The sequence below is a fragment of the Mesoplodon bidens genome, assembly GCF_964165515.1.
Source record: "Mesoplodon bidens genome assembly, chromosome: 9".
NCBI lineage: Eukaryota > Metazoa > Chordata > Mammalia > Artiodactyla > Ziphiidae > Mesoplodon > Mesoplodon bidens.
This window is the reverse complement of record NC_138166.1, coordinates 52,477,664-52,496,584: the sequence shown is the minus strand read 5'-3', so window position 1 is coordinate 52,496,584 and position 18,921 is coordinate 52,477,664. Positions and strand designations below refer to the sequence as shown.

At 37.0% G+C, this 18,921-nt stretch overlaps 2 protein-coding genes across 2 annotated transcripts in view; one reads left to right on the top strand and one right to left on the bottom strand.

The window, feature by feature from the left end:
* Window positions 1–9,020, top strand: part of CFAP69 (cilia and flagella associated protein 69) — a 70,568-nt gene extending 61,548 nt beyond the window's left edge. The window contains exons 17-23 of the mRNA XM_081244772.1: window positions 613–805; window positions 2,045–2,182; window positions 2,728–2,804; window positions 3,995–4,192; window positions 5,906–5,992; window positions 7,524–7,628; window positions 8,124–9,020. Of these exons, the coding sequence (XP_081100898.1) occupies window positions 613–805; window positions 2,045–2,182; window positions 2,728–2,804; window positions 3,995–4,192; window positions 5,906–5,992; window positions 7,524–7,628; window positions 8,124–8,294 (969 nt within the window). The 3' untranslated portion in view covers window positions 8,295–9,020. The remainder of the gene's footprint in view (window positions 1–612; window positions 806–2,044; window positions 2,183–2,727; window positions 2,805–3,994; window positions 4,193–5,905; window positions 5,993–7,523; window positions 7,629–8,123) is intronic.
* A 4,745-nt stretch (window positions 9,021–13,765) lies between these two features.
* Window positions 13,766–15,991, bottom strand: FAM237B (family with sequence similarity 237 member B; the record flags this gene model as incomplete). The annotated part of the gene is made up of 3 exons (XM_081244518.1): window positions 15,942–15,991; window positions 14,256–14,649; window positions 13,766–13,800 (listed from the first exon to the last, which is right to left on the bottom strand). The coding sequence occupies exons 2-3, from the start codon at window positions 14,644–14,646 to the stop codon at window positions 13,766–13,768; spliced, it is 426 nt and encodes a 141-aa protein (XP_081100644.1). The 5' UTR covers window positions 14,647–14,649; window positions 15,942–15,991.
* Window positions 15,992–18,921: the final 2,930 nt, after the last annotated feature.

The following is an 18,921-nucleotide window of genomic DNA, read 5'->3' as shown; positions in this document are numbered from 1 at the left end:
AGGAAAACAGAGGAAATATGCTTAATAAGATAATTTTTCTTAAGTGCTTAAATACTCTTTTATGGATGCTGAGTTTCAAAATACAAAATTATACCTCATTTTGATTTATTTTCACATGTGACTGCCACCTGGAGTTACCATCAGTTGGTCTCTTAGTAACAATGAGGTTATAGCTAGGGTGAGACAACTTTACAACTTTAATTAAGCAGGTAAACTGGAAAGATCCTATAATTACAGAGTCCTATGCATAGCACCATTTATCTTGCTCCACTTAAAATGAACATTTTCACTTATTTTGACAATCTCTCTTTTTCCTACTCAGCTAAATCAATTACATTTTTGTTTATGACATATGTTTATGACTACATCAGAATTATATTGAATCTTTTTCTTTCTATTTTTTAAGAATCCCTAATGTTTGAAAATGGACTCATTACAATGGTATTTATTTTAATAGGAGATGGTCACAAATCATACTTAGAGTCTTAATTTTATAAGGCAGTCATTTAGAAGAAACCTACTGATTAATACAAACATTTCTCCTTTCTTTTTTAAGACAATAATTCTAAATATTAATTGCAACATTTTTCTTTTTCTGTTTCCTTGCAAAAGTTGAACCAAAAAAAATTCTGTAATCTAATACTTGGAATAATGGTTGAATTTTGTGATAATCCCAAAACTGCGGCTCATGTCAATGCTTGGCGAGGGAAGAAGGATCAGACAGCTGCTAGTCTTTTAATTAAATTGTGGAGAAAGGAAGAAAAAGATCTAGGAGTAAAACGTGATAAACATGGGAAGATCGTTGGTAAGTGTATTTATAATTGTTTGTAGAAGCAATTAGATCCATATTTTTAAAAAGCAATCTTAGGAAAGTATGGGGACTTACACCATACTAAGTAAATTAGTAGCAGGTTCATATTTTTATAGAATATTTTCAGGAATGGTATTTGATTATATTCTTTAAAATGAAAATAAAAAACTTAACAGTACTTCTTAAAGAACTTTCTTTGAGTTACCTGCTTTGGTCAGTATATTCAGTAATATTTCATTTACCAATAAAATTTGGGACATAAGTTGAGTGCTTGAGAACAATTTTTATTGTATTTTGTACATTTCTGTTGATTCATATTTATACAGTTTACTTTTTATATGAAAGAAGAAACTTTTAAATAAAAATAAATCAAATGTTCATAAATTTTAATTACTAGACTCTAAATTAATGAAGTTAATAGTACCAGAATTTATATTTCATTTATCTATTTTATAATGCTACATTATATTTTCTAAACCTCTTACAATTCTTATTATAGTTTCATCTGTTAGTATTGTTTATTTTTAAGTGAAAATACTTCCCCTTTAACTTCTGATGATTTCTATCTTCAATCCATTTTTATTGTTTCTAACTTTTGATCTATAACATCATAAAATAGTTTTTATATTTATAGCATAATATATAGAAACCAAAAGCAAATAGGAGATTACATCATTGTTAAACTGACAGTGTTCAATTTCTGGATCTCAAAATTAGAAAAGTTTTTTAAGTGAAAGTTTCACTTTTAAGAAAGTAATTTTGTGAAATTTTTATATTTTACATAAATAGTTAAAAATGAAAGCTTGGGGCCTCCCTGGTGGCGCAGTGGTTGAGAGTCCGCCTGCCGATGCAGGGGATACGGGTTCGTGCCCCGGTCTGGGAGGATCCCATGTGCCGCGGAGCGGCTGGGCCCGTGAGCCATGGCCGCTGGGCCTGCGCGTCCGGAGCCTGTGCTCCGCAGCGGGAGAGGCCACAGCAGTGAGAGGCCCGCATACCGCAAAAAGAAAAAAAAAAAAAAAAAAAAAAATGAAAGCTTTACGTTTTGCAACAGAATGGGGAAGAAGTTATTGATTATTTATGCTTTTAAAGGAGTAACCATGTATCAGGCAGTATTGTACTCTTACAATATTTTTATATATTTTATGATGTCTAGACTAAAATCTTAAAATTAAGTATTAATTTACTACAGTTTTTATCTGTCCTTTCTATATTTTCATGATATCCAATGATTAGATACAAAGAAACCTCTTTTTACTAGTTTTCAAGAAGAGCAAAAAATCACACCACTGCCTGCTAACTGCCCAACCATTGCAGTTATGGATGTTGCTGAGAATATCAGAGCAAAAATTTATGCTGTGTTAGGCAAACTAGGTAAGAAGTTACTCGTCAAATTCACAAGAGCCTCTCTTTTTTGCTGAGTGTTGTAAATTGATTTCACTTTGGAGTCCATTTTTCATATATGATGAACAAAAGTCCCTTTATACAGATAAATGCATATTCCATTGTTATCCCAATACACAGGCTACACCCTTAAGCTCTGGGTTTGGGGCCAGGCATCAGTATTTTTTAAGCTCCCCAGGTAATTCCAGAGTGCAGCCAGGATTAAAGGTAGTTAGTTTTAGATGGTTAGGCTTAAACAATAGAATTCTGATTGTGAATATTTCACTCTTCAGATTGTGAAAGTACAATATCATGGTCTGACCACAGCACAGAAAGTATTCCTCTTCTAATGACTAGATAAGGATGACCTGGCAGCTGTTTGTTATAGGAGGAAGCCAGAAGCTCACAGAAGTAACTTTTTCATAAATCAGGATGAAATCAAAAGCAATCATTTGCATTTGTTTTTATGATAAATATATGCCTTTTGGAATCACTTGCTCTGTTAAAGTAAATCTCTCTTTATAAACTTCGTTTAGATTTTGAAAATTTACCTGGCTTATCTGCTGAAGATTTTGTTACCCTCTGTATCATACATAGATACCTTGATTTTAAAGTGAGTACCTTCTTAACCTTGTTATTAAAATCTAGTATGGCAAAACATCAGTTGGGAAAGATCTATTTTTATTTGTGAGCAATCATCCATGTACTGTGTAGTTTTTATTTTTCATTTTACATCTGATACTATTCAAGGAACATACAATTAACTGATTGGGTATTTTCCATGGGATAAGATTTCATCCAACTATTAGTTTATAAAAGAAGATGGAAGTTACTGACATAGAAGCTTAACAGAATCTTTAAAATATAATTTCTTCTCTTTAGAGGGTATTAAGAGCTAGGGTATTAAGAGCTAGAATTGAATGAATTATTACTTATTGAAATAACTGATTTATACTTATTAAAGTATTTTATCATTACATTGTATGATGATCAAATATCAATTAAAGAGTTGCTTACTTTGCTGGTTATATACTTTTTGGTAAATAAATGCCTTTGAAATTTTAGGAAAGTCTCTCCAAGTAAACATTCTCTTCTACTAGTATTAGTACTATGTATTTGAATGCTGTAAATGAATAAACCTCTATAAAAAAGGAAAACAAGGCTGAATTTTATCCGTATTCTGGACGTATGCTTTTTCTCTAAATTTCAACATACTCAAGCACAGTTAATTTCCAGATAACCCAGAATATGAGATGGAGCTACAGCATGATGAAACCAACATGTTAAGAGTTTTAGATTCAAGTATTACCTTAGCTGGAAAGTGAGGGACAAGGCCCTATTTCTCAGGGTGGCTGGGTACTAGAGTCCCAGGAATCCCCATATTCATTGTTCTACAAATTCAGCTTGACCTAGCCTTCAAACAGGGCTTTAAGAAGGAAAGCATCTGTACTTCAGGATGATGAGACTAAAGCAACAACTTGTGCAGCTGTGAAAACAGTGTCTATAAAGGAGAGGGCAGTGATGATAGCAATAAACTACACTTAGGTAGTGGAACCTTACCCGTGAGTACCTATCATTGAAAAGCATTAGGTAAATTACTTCTGAATACTCAAATGTAACTGTTGCCCCAAATCATTCTCAATGCACTTAACTTATTCCCAAGGAGTAAGTTAGGAAAAGCTGGTTCCGTTAAGTGTTAACTTTGGAACGATCACCCAAATAAATTTTAGGTTACGTAAAATTATAGTATTTATTTTTGGTTAATTTAACTTTTTAAAACTCTTTTAAACTTTGCTATAACAGATTGGAGAAATATGGAATGAAATATATGAAGAAATAAAATTAGAAAAGTTAAGACCAGTCACTACAGACAAAAAAATTTTGGAATCTATTATAACAGCATCAGAAAACATTGGAAAGATGGTTGCTTCTCTGCAAAGCGAGATGATTGAAAGCCAAGCACGCCAAGATGTGCAAAACGAACAAAAAGTATATACAAAAGTAAGCCACAGATGCCATTGAGGCACAAGAAAATAATTTCAATGTACAAACTAGTTGAAGTTATCCATAAGTTATATTTGCCTTACTTGTGAATGCTTCAGCACTTAGAGTTACCTTGTAATTTTCTTTTATAGTTACTTTCAGTGTCTTTGTATAGTTTTTAAAGAAAACATGGAGTTAATAGCTTGAAATTCAATTGCTATACTCAGTGCTGCTTTATGGCATTATAATTTGATTTCTACAGGCTTACATTTTAAAAGGTAGACACCTGAGACATTTCCACTTTTTGAAAGGTCAGAGTTCCAAAAATTGTGGTCTATTTAAATGTATACACTTAGCAAATTCTGACAAATGGTGTATCTCTGTGACTATATGTGTAACCTCATTGAGAAAGTTGGCCCTTGTCCCTCACTCTGTGATAGGCCCTTACTAGCATGCCAATCATAGGCACACCAACAAGCCTCTCCTCACCTCAGTGCCAAAATATATACTGTGAGCACTCTACAAATCTGGTCTCTGACTTTAGCTAATCAGAAAAAGCCTGTCAGGAAAACATAAGCCATTTTCCCAAAGCTTTACACAGGTAAGAAACAACACATCAGAAGTTTTTGAGCAAACAGGTTAAGTGACTATTTAAGTGAACTTGTCCACAGATACAAAAATGATGTAGATTCTCCACTTCTGCTTGGTGATCTTTTATGACTAAAATTAAGTACTTAAAACACTTTAAGGTGATTTCCAAAGTGTTTTCTATTGCCTGATCATTTTACATCTACTATTAAATGTCTACATCTTCAGTCTAGTGGAACTTAGCATCCACCTATAAATTCTTAGATAACTCCCTGCTTAAAAGTTTTGTTTAGGAAGAATTTTTATTGCAAGGATGCTGCCCTTTAACCCATTCATTTGCTTTTAAGTGGTGTACCCCGTTAGAAGTTCTGCTCCTCATTAGTTCTATTGAATTGGCAGGATTCTGCTGTGTGGGCTAGCTATTACTGATTTGTTGGTTATCGTTGATTTGTTACCATGGCTCTGACCCAGTTTATTTTTTAGCAGTTGTTTAATTAAATACTCTTAGGTTCATAATTTAAACTTAATAGTCTATTATATACCAACCAAGGGCATGTGTCCTTGGATTATATATATATTTAGTGGAGAGCCTGTTGGGAACCATAGTCTTTGTCCTTTGTCAGTAGTTACCTCCCTAGACTGCATCACCACAACAAACTCAGCACTCTCACAAAATTGCTGTCTTGCTGAAGGTGTAAATTAGAAGCAGTTTTACCAATATAATCTTGCCTAAACTATTATCAGTGGCAGCAGAAAACTCTTTATTTTCTCCTGTGAATTTGCTCTTGGGTCATTTATGTAGCTTGTTCTGGGTTATACTCTGTCTTCACAAGTGATAATCATGTGAAACAATCAGTCTTGCTGAGAAGGATTATTGTTATTTTCATATTTTGTATTTTTATAGCAACAGTTTTGCATTACGTTTCATGGGAAGCAGTTCAAATCTTGGCCACATAGTGAGGGAAGGAGTTTTTTTCCATTTTAAGACTTTGGTTTTTTAAGTTGTTAAACTCTAACCTTTTTGCTAGTTAACCTTAAAATTTACATTGGCAAAAACTAGGTCTTCCTTCAAAATACAAGTATTCAAGCCCTTTGGTATCCTTTCATAGAAACTGGAACTCTTAATTATCTTTCTCATTTCAGGTACAAGCCACACACAAGCAAAGAGAATTGGCTAATAAATCATGGGAAAATTTCTTGGCTAGAACATCAAATGTTAAAACTTTAAAGGTAGGATTTTAAAAATATTACAATATCCGCAACAAACAGTCAACTCTGACAGACTTTTTCAGGGATAACAATTCATTCACCTTTTTCTGTTGATCCTTCTGTGGAATACCAACACTATTGATCCTCATTTGCAGTTTAGGGCGTTAACTGAAACTTTGCATTTTTCACGTTACAGAAGATACCACTCTGAGTTTCATTTGGCTTAGCAGTGGGAGGGAGCGAAACAAGGATGGTGTTCCTGGTTTGCATAAAAGAGATGAGAGTTAGCCAGGAATAAGCAGGAGAAATGTGCTCCTACTTTCCATTCTAAGCCTTCTTATTTACTGATCCTTTCTGTAAGAAGCAGAGTGAAGGACACAAAAAACAACTGTCCATATTACTCTCTCCTTCAAGGATGCTTCCCCTCTGTGACCACCAAAAGAAACATTATATTAAAGCTTAAGTGGGAATTTGGGATAAACACCCCTTTGGGAAAATGTGATAACCTGCTTCAGCAATAAACTAGAAACTAATCTAAACAGTTTATAATGCTAATTGTTCACTTGAAATATGTAAGAAGCAGCATAGATTTCCAAAATCTCATTACTTTTTTTCCAACTTTTCCATTAATACTTGGGATACATTTTTATATGATGTTACAATTCTTCCTCTAGATATGAAATTGTTAAATGTTATAATAGCCCACGAAAATAATGGAATCATATTAAAATAGCAAAACCAAAATTAAGAACAAGCTTATTCAAGGTACCATGTCTCCCCCTTTTTTTTTTTTTTTTTTTTTTTTTCTTTTTGCGGTATGCGGGCCTCTCACTGTTGTGGCCTCTCCCGTTGCGGAGCACAGGCTCCGGATGCGCAGGCCCAGCGGCCATGGCTCACGGGCCCAGCCGCTCCGCGGCATATGGGATCCTCCCAGACCGGGGCACGAACCCGTATCCCCTGCATCGGCAGGCGGACTCTCAACCACTGCGCCACCAGGGAGGCCCACCATGTCTCCCCTTTGTCACTAAAAGTTCTTCCCAACTTTAAAATCAGCCTCCTCCATGCAGATAATTTGTTACCTTGAATTTAGCCTGTTCTAATGCCTCAACTATTGAGCTTGACTATAACTGCAGCAAATTATATAGTTTGCACTATTCTGAATGCTTGAAACATTTAAGTGTACTGAATTAGTATTTAATTTATGCAAAATAATTTGAAAACATGTATCATCTATTGTAAATTTAGTAGCTTATTCAATTATGCACAAAAAATTGAACCTGATTTCCTTAGGACCTGCTTTACCTTGGTCATATATTACCAGTACCTATGGAAATCTCAGTAACATTTTCAGGTGTTTTCTGCAATGTACAAAGTATATAACTTGTTAATAACTATTTTCTTAGCCTAAATGAGTAAATGAGTAAATGCTAGTGCTAACTAATAAAGCATAAAACAGACACAATTAAATATATTTTGTATACTTCATTGTAAGTACCATAGTAATGCTTTAATAGCAATTAATTTATTTTCTTTCTAATTTAAAAATCTTCAGAAAGCAAAAAGACTTCAAGAGAAAGGTATAGAATCCTCTAGATACAGTGAGCGTCCACCAAATGCAATATTTCACCGGACAGATATTAAAGGCCTTAACACAACAGTAAGATTTTTTTTCTCCATAACTTTTCTTAGTAGATATTAAATTTAATCCCCAAAGAATGTTATTTCTATGGGGTTTTGTCTCATATTTTTTCTTTTTGCTGTTCAAATATCAAATAGTTAAGGCATATTTATATCTACCCTTGCCTAGTTCTGGTTTAGACCAGACCCAGCCCTCCAGGATTCCCAAGAAACTGCTATAAACACTAGTCAAAATATACCTCTACATCTCTTTGACAGAAAGTGTGCAGTTCCTCCTTTCCCTGGCAAATAGATCCATGCCATATTCCAGTGTTCCTGGTGTCCTATTCTGGACATAATTTGGCCCTGATTGCAAAGGCTCCAAAGCCCTTATTTTTCCATTAGTCCATCCTGTCTCCTAGTTACTATGTACATTTTGTGTCTCTTCCAAAGTTAGCTGAAGGATGAATGGGTTTTCCTCTTCGTGAAAAATTTTGTAAGTGGACTCATAAAAATTTACTTTTGCTTTTTTTAGGTGCCCTCTGGTGGGGTAGTAACAGTGGAAAGCACTCCTGCCCGATTAGTGGGAGGACCTCTGGCTGATACCGATATTGCTCTTAAAAAACTTCCTATTCGAGGAGGAGCCTTACAGAGGGTAAAAGCAGTAAAAACTGTGAATGAGCCAGAGAAGAGCATTCCCACATAAAATACTCTGGAGACTTTTTGAAATAAATTCTGCTTATAATTTTCTAGTTAAATATCTGTATATATAAATGTAAAGCAAATATTTTAGAATAAATATTTTAGTAAAATACTATTAAAATAAAAGCACATATAATGTATTTTTATTGAAAATATCAACACATACTGTGAGAAGAGTTGTCATCAATTTCTTTCTAAAGATGACAATTCTCTTAACTGAAAATTGTAAAACATGTTGTATCAGTTGACTCTTTCAATTGATGTGAACTACTCCAACTGGCTTAAGCCAAAAAACAAAACAAAACTAAAACAAAAAACCCCAACTTTTACAGGCTATCAAATCTAGGACTAATTAAAACTACAGGCATTGTTGGATCTAGGAACTGAAACTGTGAGTAGGATCTTCTCCTTCCCTAACAGCTCCTGAATTATATTCTCCCAGGTTGATATCCAGTAGAAAAGAGTGCATGCCTATCTCTCAACAGTCTCTGCAACTGTCTCTGAATCTTGGGACCCCTGATTGGCCATATGCCCACTCCTGAACCATTCATCATGACTTTGGCCAGATCTGAGAACTGCCTACACTCAGAGACAGAAGGAAGCCAATCCCATCCAAAGCATATGGATGGAGTAGGGAATCAGGATATTATTAATATATGTTATTATAAGTATATATAAATACTGGGCAGCAAAGGCATTTGCAACAAATATGTTGGTCAAAGTAAAATAAGTTCTCTCCTATAAAAAGCAAATGTTATTCATAAGCTAAACAATAAAACTAAAATAAACATGTTTTAACTCTTAATATATAAATAAATTCTAATGCTACTTCTCTTCCTTAATGGGGAAGGAAAAGGGGGAGTAGGGAGAAACTCTTTTGGTGGTGGAGGTATCTTGCCAAATAGGAGGTAGATGTCTTAATGCTAGATGTAGAGCAAAGTGTCTGTGTCCCTGTACAGCATTATGCGGTTTCCACAGCCTGTCTCCATTTCCGTCAACCCCCTTCTCCACTCAGGAAGCTGCAAAATTGAGTTCATGTCCAGGGCTGGGAGAGACAAGAATCTGTTTTCTCAGAGAGGAAAATATACTGGAATTTGAGTCTAGATTCTAGGCCCATAGGGTGCACACTGCAGTGTACTGGTTAAATGTATAACAACCAGCTCTGAAAGGGGAAAAAACCCTTATTTTTAGTGTTTGCCAATCCCACTATGACCAATTTCAAGCTACCAACATGGTGCTACTGAATGCAGAGTTGGGAAGACACGCATAGAATCCACTTTCATTATCAGATAAAAGACGGCTCCAACACCCCACTGGGCCCACCTTCTCTTACTTTCTCCTCCCTCTTCCCCTCACTCCTCCTCCCCCAATTCACATTCCTCCAGGAATTTTTCATTATTCTGTCTGTGAGGATAGTAGCATCTGCCATGAGAGGAGAAATTGCAATTGTTATTGTTCTAATTAGAATGAGTTACCAGCGGCCTCTCACCCTGGCCCAGCTGCCCATTCTCCTTGTGGCTCACAGGAGTACATAATGTGCATCAGCTTATCAGTGAGCTTTGTGCTCTCCTGAATCCCTTTCTCTATTACCACCACCCCCAAGAAGACAGTAGACAGCATAATTTTTTCCTCTTCTTCACAGGCAGCCCTAAGCACAAAGGTTCCATGTAAAGGGGAGTTACTGAGACACAAGAATGGATGTGGGTAGGAACATGCAACAATGAGATGCCCATACAAAAAGCAGATACACGTTCAGGTACATCTGAGATACACATAGAATCGAGATGAAGTGTCCATGGCTAAAAGCAATGCATGTTTACTCCATTTTGTAGACTATAAGTTCCTTCCTCAGACTCTAAGCTCCCTAAAGACAAGATAGAAACCACATCTCATTCATTATTGTAACCAACACCTCAGTAAATAAACTATTGAATAAGTGTGATGGAGGCCTCAGCTCCTGGCAACCTTCCCCTCAACTTCTGCAAAGGCAGCAAAGTCCTGAGCTCAAAGGGAAGGTTCAGCCAACAAAATACTATACCAGGAATTCTAAACATGGACATGTTAAAGTAATTCAAATGTATGTGCTTCATAACAGTGATAGACCTTCTCTAAAATGAGGCATAAATACTATTACATTAATATAACCAGTGGGTAGAAATAGAATTGATATTTCTTGGCTGAACATTATTTTTTGTATGTAGTACAACTTGGTATCTCCAGATTGATTAGGACTGACTGCAGTCAAAATAATCTGTGAGTTCTGTAGAACTTCTCCCTGCTGTTGTAGATCTTACCCGTCAGGAAGAGGAAGGGTAAAATAGGGCAGGTTATTACCTAGCAGCCATTTAACAGAGGAAGAAATGTACACAGATGGAGGGTAGTAAGGTTGCTTAATCCAGACACTTGCACTTGGTAGACAGACAATACCCAAGTTCGCATATTACAATTCCAGCCACCCGGCAGTGAGCCAGTGAAATCAGTCCCTCTGTCTGACAGGGTCACTAATTCTAACACGTCTCCATCTCTCCTCACATCTTGTGCTCCCACCATACCACTTCTAAGCCCTAGGGGATTGGTGCCTCTCTCATCCAGCCTGGCTGAAAGGTGGACAGTGTATTTCCTTCCACTTAAATGCTTCAAGCATTCAGAATAATGCAAACTATATAATTTGATGCAGTTATAGTCAAGCTCAATAGTTGAGGCACTAGAACAGGCTAAATTTGAGGTAACAATGAGTCAACTGATACAAAATTTCAGCTCCCAGACTTCTGCTAATAAACTAAATGAAAAGAAATTCAAGAAAATAAAAACGGAGTAGAGTGAGCACAGATGAAAGTGGCTTCAACACTCTTTGGTAATGAGATTTTTAACACATGAGGGAGGAGTTCATTCCATGATTAGACCCTGTGAGCCAGTGCTTGCTCATATTGGATGAAAACCAGTGAATAATTAGGTGAACAACTTTTGTTCATCTGGTCCTCAGTCTGCCTTCTGGAACACAGGAAAAAACTATAATGTTCACCCTCAGTCTTTCTGGGTCAAATATCCAGTTTATTTAATCATTCCAGACTATGAACCTGGCCAGCCCTTTCTGAAGTGCTACAGTTTGTGATTATTCCTCTATACTGAGACCAGCAGAACCGAGCAACAATTTACAGGTATAACAGGACACATGGAGGGTATAATGAAACTAGTCCCTCTCATTTTTACACACCTTCTGCCAACATAGCCTGAGCTTACATTAGTTTTATTGGCAACCATGTTTCATAATCGCTTGTATTTATTTTAATTTATGTAGATATTTCCTTTTCAAGGAGATGGAACATAACTCCCCATTCCCTAAAGTGTGGGTAATGCTTAGTGCCTCGCTTCCAAAGAATACAACATAGAAAGAGAAGGGAAAGTAACTTTACAGCCAAGAAACCTGGCAGATACTACCTCAGCCAGGGTTAAACGTCATCTGTGTTATGTCATGTTGACAGCATGTACCCTTGATAGGAAGCGCTGAGAACAGTGCTTTACTCCTGTAGTTTTCACCCCAAAAATCCTATAACCCCAGTCTAACCATGAGAAAAACATTAGGCAAAACCAAATTGAGGGACATTCTGCAATACAACTGACTAGCATCGGGAAGTGTCAAGGTCATCAAAAACATCTTCTTAGAGCCTAAGAAGACATGACAACTCATTGTAAGTGGTGTCCTGGATAGGATCCTGGAACAGAAAAAGGACATTAGGGGAAAAACTAGTGAAATTCATATAAAATATGAAGTTTAATTTAAAATGTATCAGTATTGGTTCATTAGTTATGACAAACATATGACTAACGTAAGATTGTTAACAATAAGAAAAAATGGGTGAGGCATATACAAGAAGTCTTTGCACTAGCCTTGCAACTTTTCTGCAAACCTAAAAGTATTCTAAAGTAAAAAGTTTATTTAAAGAAAAAAAATTCTATAGGAAGAGCAGAGGAACTTTAAGCATAGATGCTCAATTTTTATCTATTGTATCACCTCATGAAGAAATATTTTGGGAGCAATATTAGATGTTTTGCTGTCTTTTTTCAGCTTTCAGTGCTCTGGAAAATAACTGGTTATAAGTTAAGCTATATGAGTTCAGCATAAACCCAAAGCTGCAAAACTGACTGAGTCTTTACCATAATACCACTGCAAGAATTGGTGGGGTTTGGGTTTTTTGTTTTTTGGATGATCTATCTGATCTAGTCTGATGATTTTGAATAGGGCAAAAGAGAAATACATATTGTTCCCCACTCAATGCTATGTTGGCTACAATTCCTCTTTCTTGGAAAAAAAACATATTTTGACATCATAAAAGTGCTTTTGAATTATATTATTTCCTGCTGCATCTTTGTCCCACAGCAATGACAACTCTGGGAGTCAAGGATTGTGTCTGGATTGCTCAACAGTGTACCTCCAAGCTCAATGAATTTTTTTGAATGAATAAATGATGAAAAAAGAATAAAATTTTCTATATACAAATGACATGATTTGTGCCCAAAACCGGGGGGATTTAACAGAACATTATATCTAAGTACCATCAAAAAGGTTTAAGATGGAGACTTCCCTGGTGGCTCAGTGGTTAAGAATCCACCTGCCATCGCAGGGGACGTGGGTTCAAGCCTGGTCCACGAAGATCCCACATGCCACGGAGCAACTGAGCCCGTGCGCCACAACTACTGAGCCTGCACTCTAGAGCCCTCGTGCCACCACTAGTGAAGCCCGCGCGCCTAGAGCCTGTGCTCTGCAACAAGAGAAGCCACTGCAATGAGAAGCCCTCGCACTGCAATGAAGAGTAGCCCCCGCTCGCTGCAACTAGAGAAAGCACGCATGCGGCAACGAAGACCCAACACAGCCAAAAATAAATAAATAAATAAATTTATAAATAAATAAAATCAACTGCCTTTCTGCTTGTTATTCCTTTTTTTTAAATGAGGACTATAAAAATGAGAACATAAAACAAAATTTTAGGCCTTAATGCATAGAAAAATAATATATAGCTTGGTGATGAGATACATATATCAGAAGCCACACAGTACACTACATCAAGATTAAATATTACTTTTTAGGATAATACTGGCATTAGTTTTGGCACAGTTTTATAGTCAAAATTATGTATAAGATACCTGATAAAACTGGTTATAATTTTACTGCACTGATTGTTGTATTAAAAAATATGTTGTATTTGCATTTTAAGTGGTTTTTTCTTTAAAAAAAAGAGGCTTTACAAAGATGCCTTCTAAATAAAAAATTATTGACAAAATACCCCAAAATATGGAAATGATAATTCAATAGCCCTAAAACAATTACATATCAACAAAAATACAATCTTCATCAATATTAAAGAATTAGAAATAATTTTGATAAATGCTACAGGAAATATTCGAGCTCATACATACTGACACAGGGTTAAATTTTCAGGTTGGTGTCATCTTGCTTGAGGTATTTTCTGTGTTCTCTTAAATGTAGAACTCATGTTTTGTAAAATCCAGTCCTGTAAGGTTAGAGAGGAAAAATTGTTAACATTTGTTCTAATATGAACTCTTAAGATTCCCTCCCATTAAACAACCCTATTGAAAAAATTAATTTCAAAAGCCTAAATTACATGTTGATGTTTAAAATTTTTTTCAACAAATGTAATATGAATAATTACAGGGCTAAATGGCTTTCTTATGAACTACTCATGGGGAAAAAAATAAGATGATAATTTAATGATCTACAAAAATATATCATTCCAAGATCATTTAGTATCTAGTATTTGCACATCAGAGCTCCTGTGGTTTCTAAATAATATAAAATCAGTAAAAATGAAAATCAAAGCTGATCATATTAGGAAAAAATATGGCAAATTTGCTAGTTTATTAGATAAACTTTAAAAATCAGAAAGATTAAATATTGAATTTTTAAGAAAACTAAACTGCTATTCTCTTAATTACACATTTAAATTACCTCCTGTTATCTTCTGTGGAAAATTATACTTGGGAGGCATCACCTGTCTTCTGCCCATTCCATGGGATCTTGAAAGCAAGCAGTCTACATACATGTCCCAGAAATCCTGAGCTATGCTTAAGAAGACATTATAATGTCTAGGCCGCTGGGATTTTTGTAGGAACAACATGAAATTCCAGAAGGAATCCACAGTGTGCTCTATCTTGATTTCCTTGAGATCTATCAGTGTCAAAGAGCAAGCATTCCAGCACTGGAGATCAATGTCTTCCATGATCCCTGGGCTGTTGCTGGCAAGCACCCCCTTTTGTAATTCAAAATCCGCGTTAATCACATTTATCAGCATCATGCAGCCCAGCAGCAGGTAGAACCATCTTCTTGTGGCAAAATCCATATTCTATACAGAAAAAGAAGACATATTTTTAACTTAAAATTATTCAGTTACTTGATGATCTGTTTAAACCTAAAAAATTATAACTACTTATGTATTTGGTTTTGATCAAACCTAAAAAAGTATAAATACTTATGTATTTGGTTTTGATCAAGCCAAATCTGCCTACTATGTATTTATTGGTTTTCCTCTAAGTTGCTGACTCTCAGACTTTCCTTCAAAAGGATATAATAACAGCTTTACCAACGTTCTGATAAACAGTCTTCAGGAGCCACTGAAATCCAACACATGTTTATGAAGTTGTGATAGATTCATTTCATCAAAGACCTTTGGAGCTGAAAGAAACGCTAAAAAGCATGTGTTCCAAACTTCTACTTTTACAGATTAGAAAAATTCTCAGTGATATGATTCTGCAAGTTCTCAGGTCTCCTGTCTCTCTATCCGACTCCTACCACAATACATTTCAACCAAGAGGATCAAAATGCAGCCCTTTCTACAGGTAACCATAAAAAAAGGTGTGTGTGGTTTTCTTTAAATTGACGTTTTCCAATCTATTAAGTGTTGGATGCTCAAGCACCATTTTAGGTTTCAAAGTTACTGATGAAATTTATTCATTGAAAAAATATTTATAATGCACTGATATCTGGTGGATCCCTGGCTTTTCTCAGGTTGTTCAGGAGCTGGTTAGAGAAGAGTAACATACATACACAAAGGAGCACGAAGACAATAAAAGTGATATAAGCCAATATGACATGGTGCCGCACCAAAAACATTCAGCAAAATCTAGGTATTTTCTCACGATTCTTTGCACAAGTTTCCCTGAAAACTGATTGCTCAGTAAATCGGCCTGAAGCATACAGGCGAAGTCAAGGTCTAAATTCGCTTTGAATGGCCCTACCATTCCAGGCTGGCATTGGCAATGTCCCTGACACAACCTTGACAGCCAGGTCGGAGGAGTGGAGCCGCGAGGACAGATCCGGAAGACAGTACTCACCTTCTTCCCCGTAAACCGCCATCCTCCACTCCCCCCCAACCACCCCCCACCAAAAAAAGAAGTTAGGTTAAAGAGACAAACCCAACGAAACAAATTTAAACTTAGGTTGTTCGGGTCGATTCACGTTGTGGAAAACTGTGCAGGTTTCCCAAACAGAGCTGACAGTGGCCAGTTTACACTACAAAGGACTGAGTGAGACCAGAGAATTTTATTCCCCAAGAATTTCAGGTTACCCTCCGGACCAGTGCTCTCCTCCCGGGTCGGGTCACCTGGACGTAGATAGAGAGCCCGCGGGGAATGGTACCTCTCTCAGGCGGCGGAGGCGAGCGTCCGGGTGCGATGTCCTGCGTGCGCGGCGCTCCCTCGAGGGATGAGGGCGGCTCCTGACTCGAAGGGACAAGAGGTCTCTGAGCGGACTCCCACTCCCTGCCCAGCCGAACCCACCCCTGCAGGCTGGTGACAGGCGGAAGCGGTGCTCTGCGACCTGCCGCCAGCGCACCCCGGGCGCCCTGAACTCGCCCTAGGGAACCGTCTCGGCAGCACCGCGCTCCGGCGCCAAGCGGCTCAGGCTCCCCGGGAGCGGCGCTGCGGAATCTGCTGCCGCCGCTGGGGGCTCGAAGTCAGCCCTGCAGCCCGAACCACGCTCCCCTTCTAGAGACTGAGTGAGGGGGCGGAGTGTGTGGCCGCTCTCAAGGCCCCGCCCTCACCTTGCCCACCTCCCCAGTCCCGAGACCCAGAACAAGGACAGTGTAAAAAAGAGTAAAGTCACAAGAGTATCTCACTAATGAGGATAGATGAAAGATCCTAAACAAAATATTATCAAACCAAATTCAGCAGGATTTAGGAACATACACATCAGTATCAAGCTGGGATTATTCCAGGGATGCAAAGATCAGCATATGAAAATCAACTAGTGGATTCACCACAAAAACAAATTGAAGAGAGAAACCACTTGATTAAATGCAACACCCATTCAAGATAAAAAACAATAAAAAACCTCTTAGTAAACTAAGAATAGAAGGGAATTTTTTTAACCTCTTAAATGTTATCCACCAAAACCCTACAGCAAGCATCTTTCTATGGTAAATCATTAAAAGTATTCTCTTTTAGAGTCATGTACCAAAATGTTCATTGCAGCTCTATTTAGAATAGCCAGGACATGGAAGCAACCTAAGTGTCCATCAACAGATGAAAGATAAAGAAGATGTGGCACATATATACAATGGAATATTACTCAGCCATAAAGAGAAACGAAATTGAGTTATTTGTAGTGAGGTGGATGGACCTAGAGTCTGTCATACAGAGTGAAGTCAGTCAGAAAGAGAAAAACAAATACCGTATGGTAACACATATATATGGAATCTAAAAAAAAAAAAAAAAAAAAGGTCCTGAAGAACCTAGGGGCAAGACGGGAATAAAGACACAGACCTACTAGAGAATGGACTTGAGGATATGGGGAGGGGAAGGGTAAGCTGTGACAAAGTGAGAGAGTGGCATGGACATATATACACTACCAAACGTAGAATAGATAGCTAGTGGGAAGCAGCCGCATAGCACAGGGAGATCAGCTTGGTGCTTTGTGACCACCCTAGAGGGGTGGGATAGGGAGGGTGCGAGGGAGGGAGACGCAAGAGGGAAGAGATATGGGGACATATGTATATGTATAACTGATTTATTTTGCTGTAAAGCAGAAACTAACACACCATTGTAAAAGCAATTATACTCCAATAAAGGTGTTAAAAATAAATAAATAAATAAATATTCTCTTTTAAATTAATAACAAGGATTATCTTTGTTAACATTCAAAACAATACCCTCAAAGAAAGGTTAAAAAAAAAAAGGAGGGAAAATAAGGATTAGAAAGGAAGAAACAGAACTTTTCAGTCTAGTGGGGAGGCAGCAAAGCTATTGGTTTGGCATGGAGCTTAGAGATCAACTGCCTGGATTTAAATCCTGCCTTCTAGGTTCAAATTAAAATTTGTGACTTTGGGCAGTTATTTAATCTCTTTGTGACTTAGTTTCCTTATCTGTAAAATGGGAATTAAAAAATAAACCTGGGGCTTCCCTGGTGGCGCAGTGGTTGAGAGTAAGCCTGCCGATGCAGGGGACACGGGTTCGTGCCGCAGTCCGGGAAGATCTCACATGCCGCGGAGTGGCTGGGCCAGTGAGCCGTGGCCACTATGCCTGCGCGTCCAGAGCCTGTGCTCCGCAACGGGAGAGGCTACAACAGTGAGAGGCCCGCGTACGGCACAAAATAAATAAATAAATAAATAATAATCCTGTTTCATAGGGATGTTGAGATAATTAAATAAATATTTGTGAATGTTTGGAATAGTGCCTACACATAGTAAGAATGCTATATATGTGTTTGTTTTTTAAAATAATAAATTATATCCACAGGCAAACTATTTAACAAGAGTTTTGTAAGGTTTTGTAAGGTGTCTGGATATAAGCTCAATCTAAAATATCCACTGCATCTCTATACCTGAGAAACAAACAATATAAATTAGAAAAGAGATGTTATTTATAATAACAAAAAAATAAGATATCTAGAAATAAATTCAATGAGGACATTAAATCCTTTATGGAGAATTTTTTTCTTGAAAGGCATTAAAGAAAATTTCAACAAAAAGAATGCTAATATGTGGTCTAAAGATATCTATCTTCCCAAAATAATATACAAATTTTCAACCAAAATCATACCAGGGTTAATGAAAAGTTATTCTAAAAGGTATATGGTAGAGCAAAGATCCAAAATAGCTAAGCTTTTCCTAAAGAACAACAAGGAAAGGAGACTCACTGGTAATTAAACAGGATGTCATTGGCTCAGGAAAAGAGAAATTAACCAACTGAGTAGATTAGAGAGCCTAAAAACAGACCTACACATTTATAGAGACTTATATGTGACAGAACCAGCACTGCAGATCTGTAAGGCAACAGTGTCTTTTTCACTAATTGAGGCTAAGATGATTGGTTATCCATACAGAGGAAAAAAAAAAAAAGTGGATTCCTGGGAATCCCCTGGAGGTCCAGTGGTTAGGACTCTGTGCTTTCACTGCCAGGGACTCAGATTCGATCCCTGGCTGGGGAACGAAGAACCTGGAAGTCCTGCAGTGTGGCCCCCAAAAAAGTGGATTCCTACCTCATACAATCACAAAAATCAATCCCAAGTAGATTAAGAATTTAAATGTGAAAAGCAAAACATTACAACTTTAAGAAGAAATTCAGAATATCTTTCTGATCTTGAGGTTGGCAAGCATTTCTTACACAAAATACAAGTAATG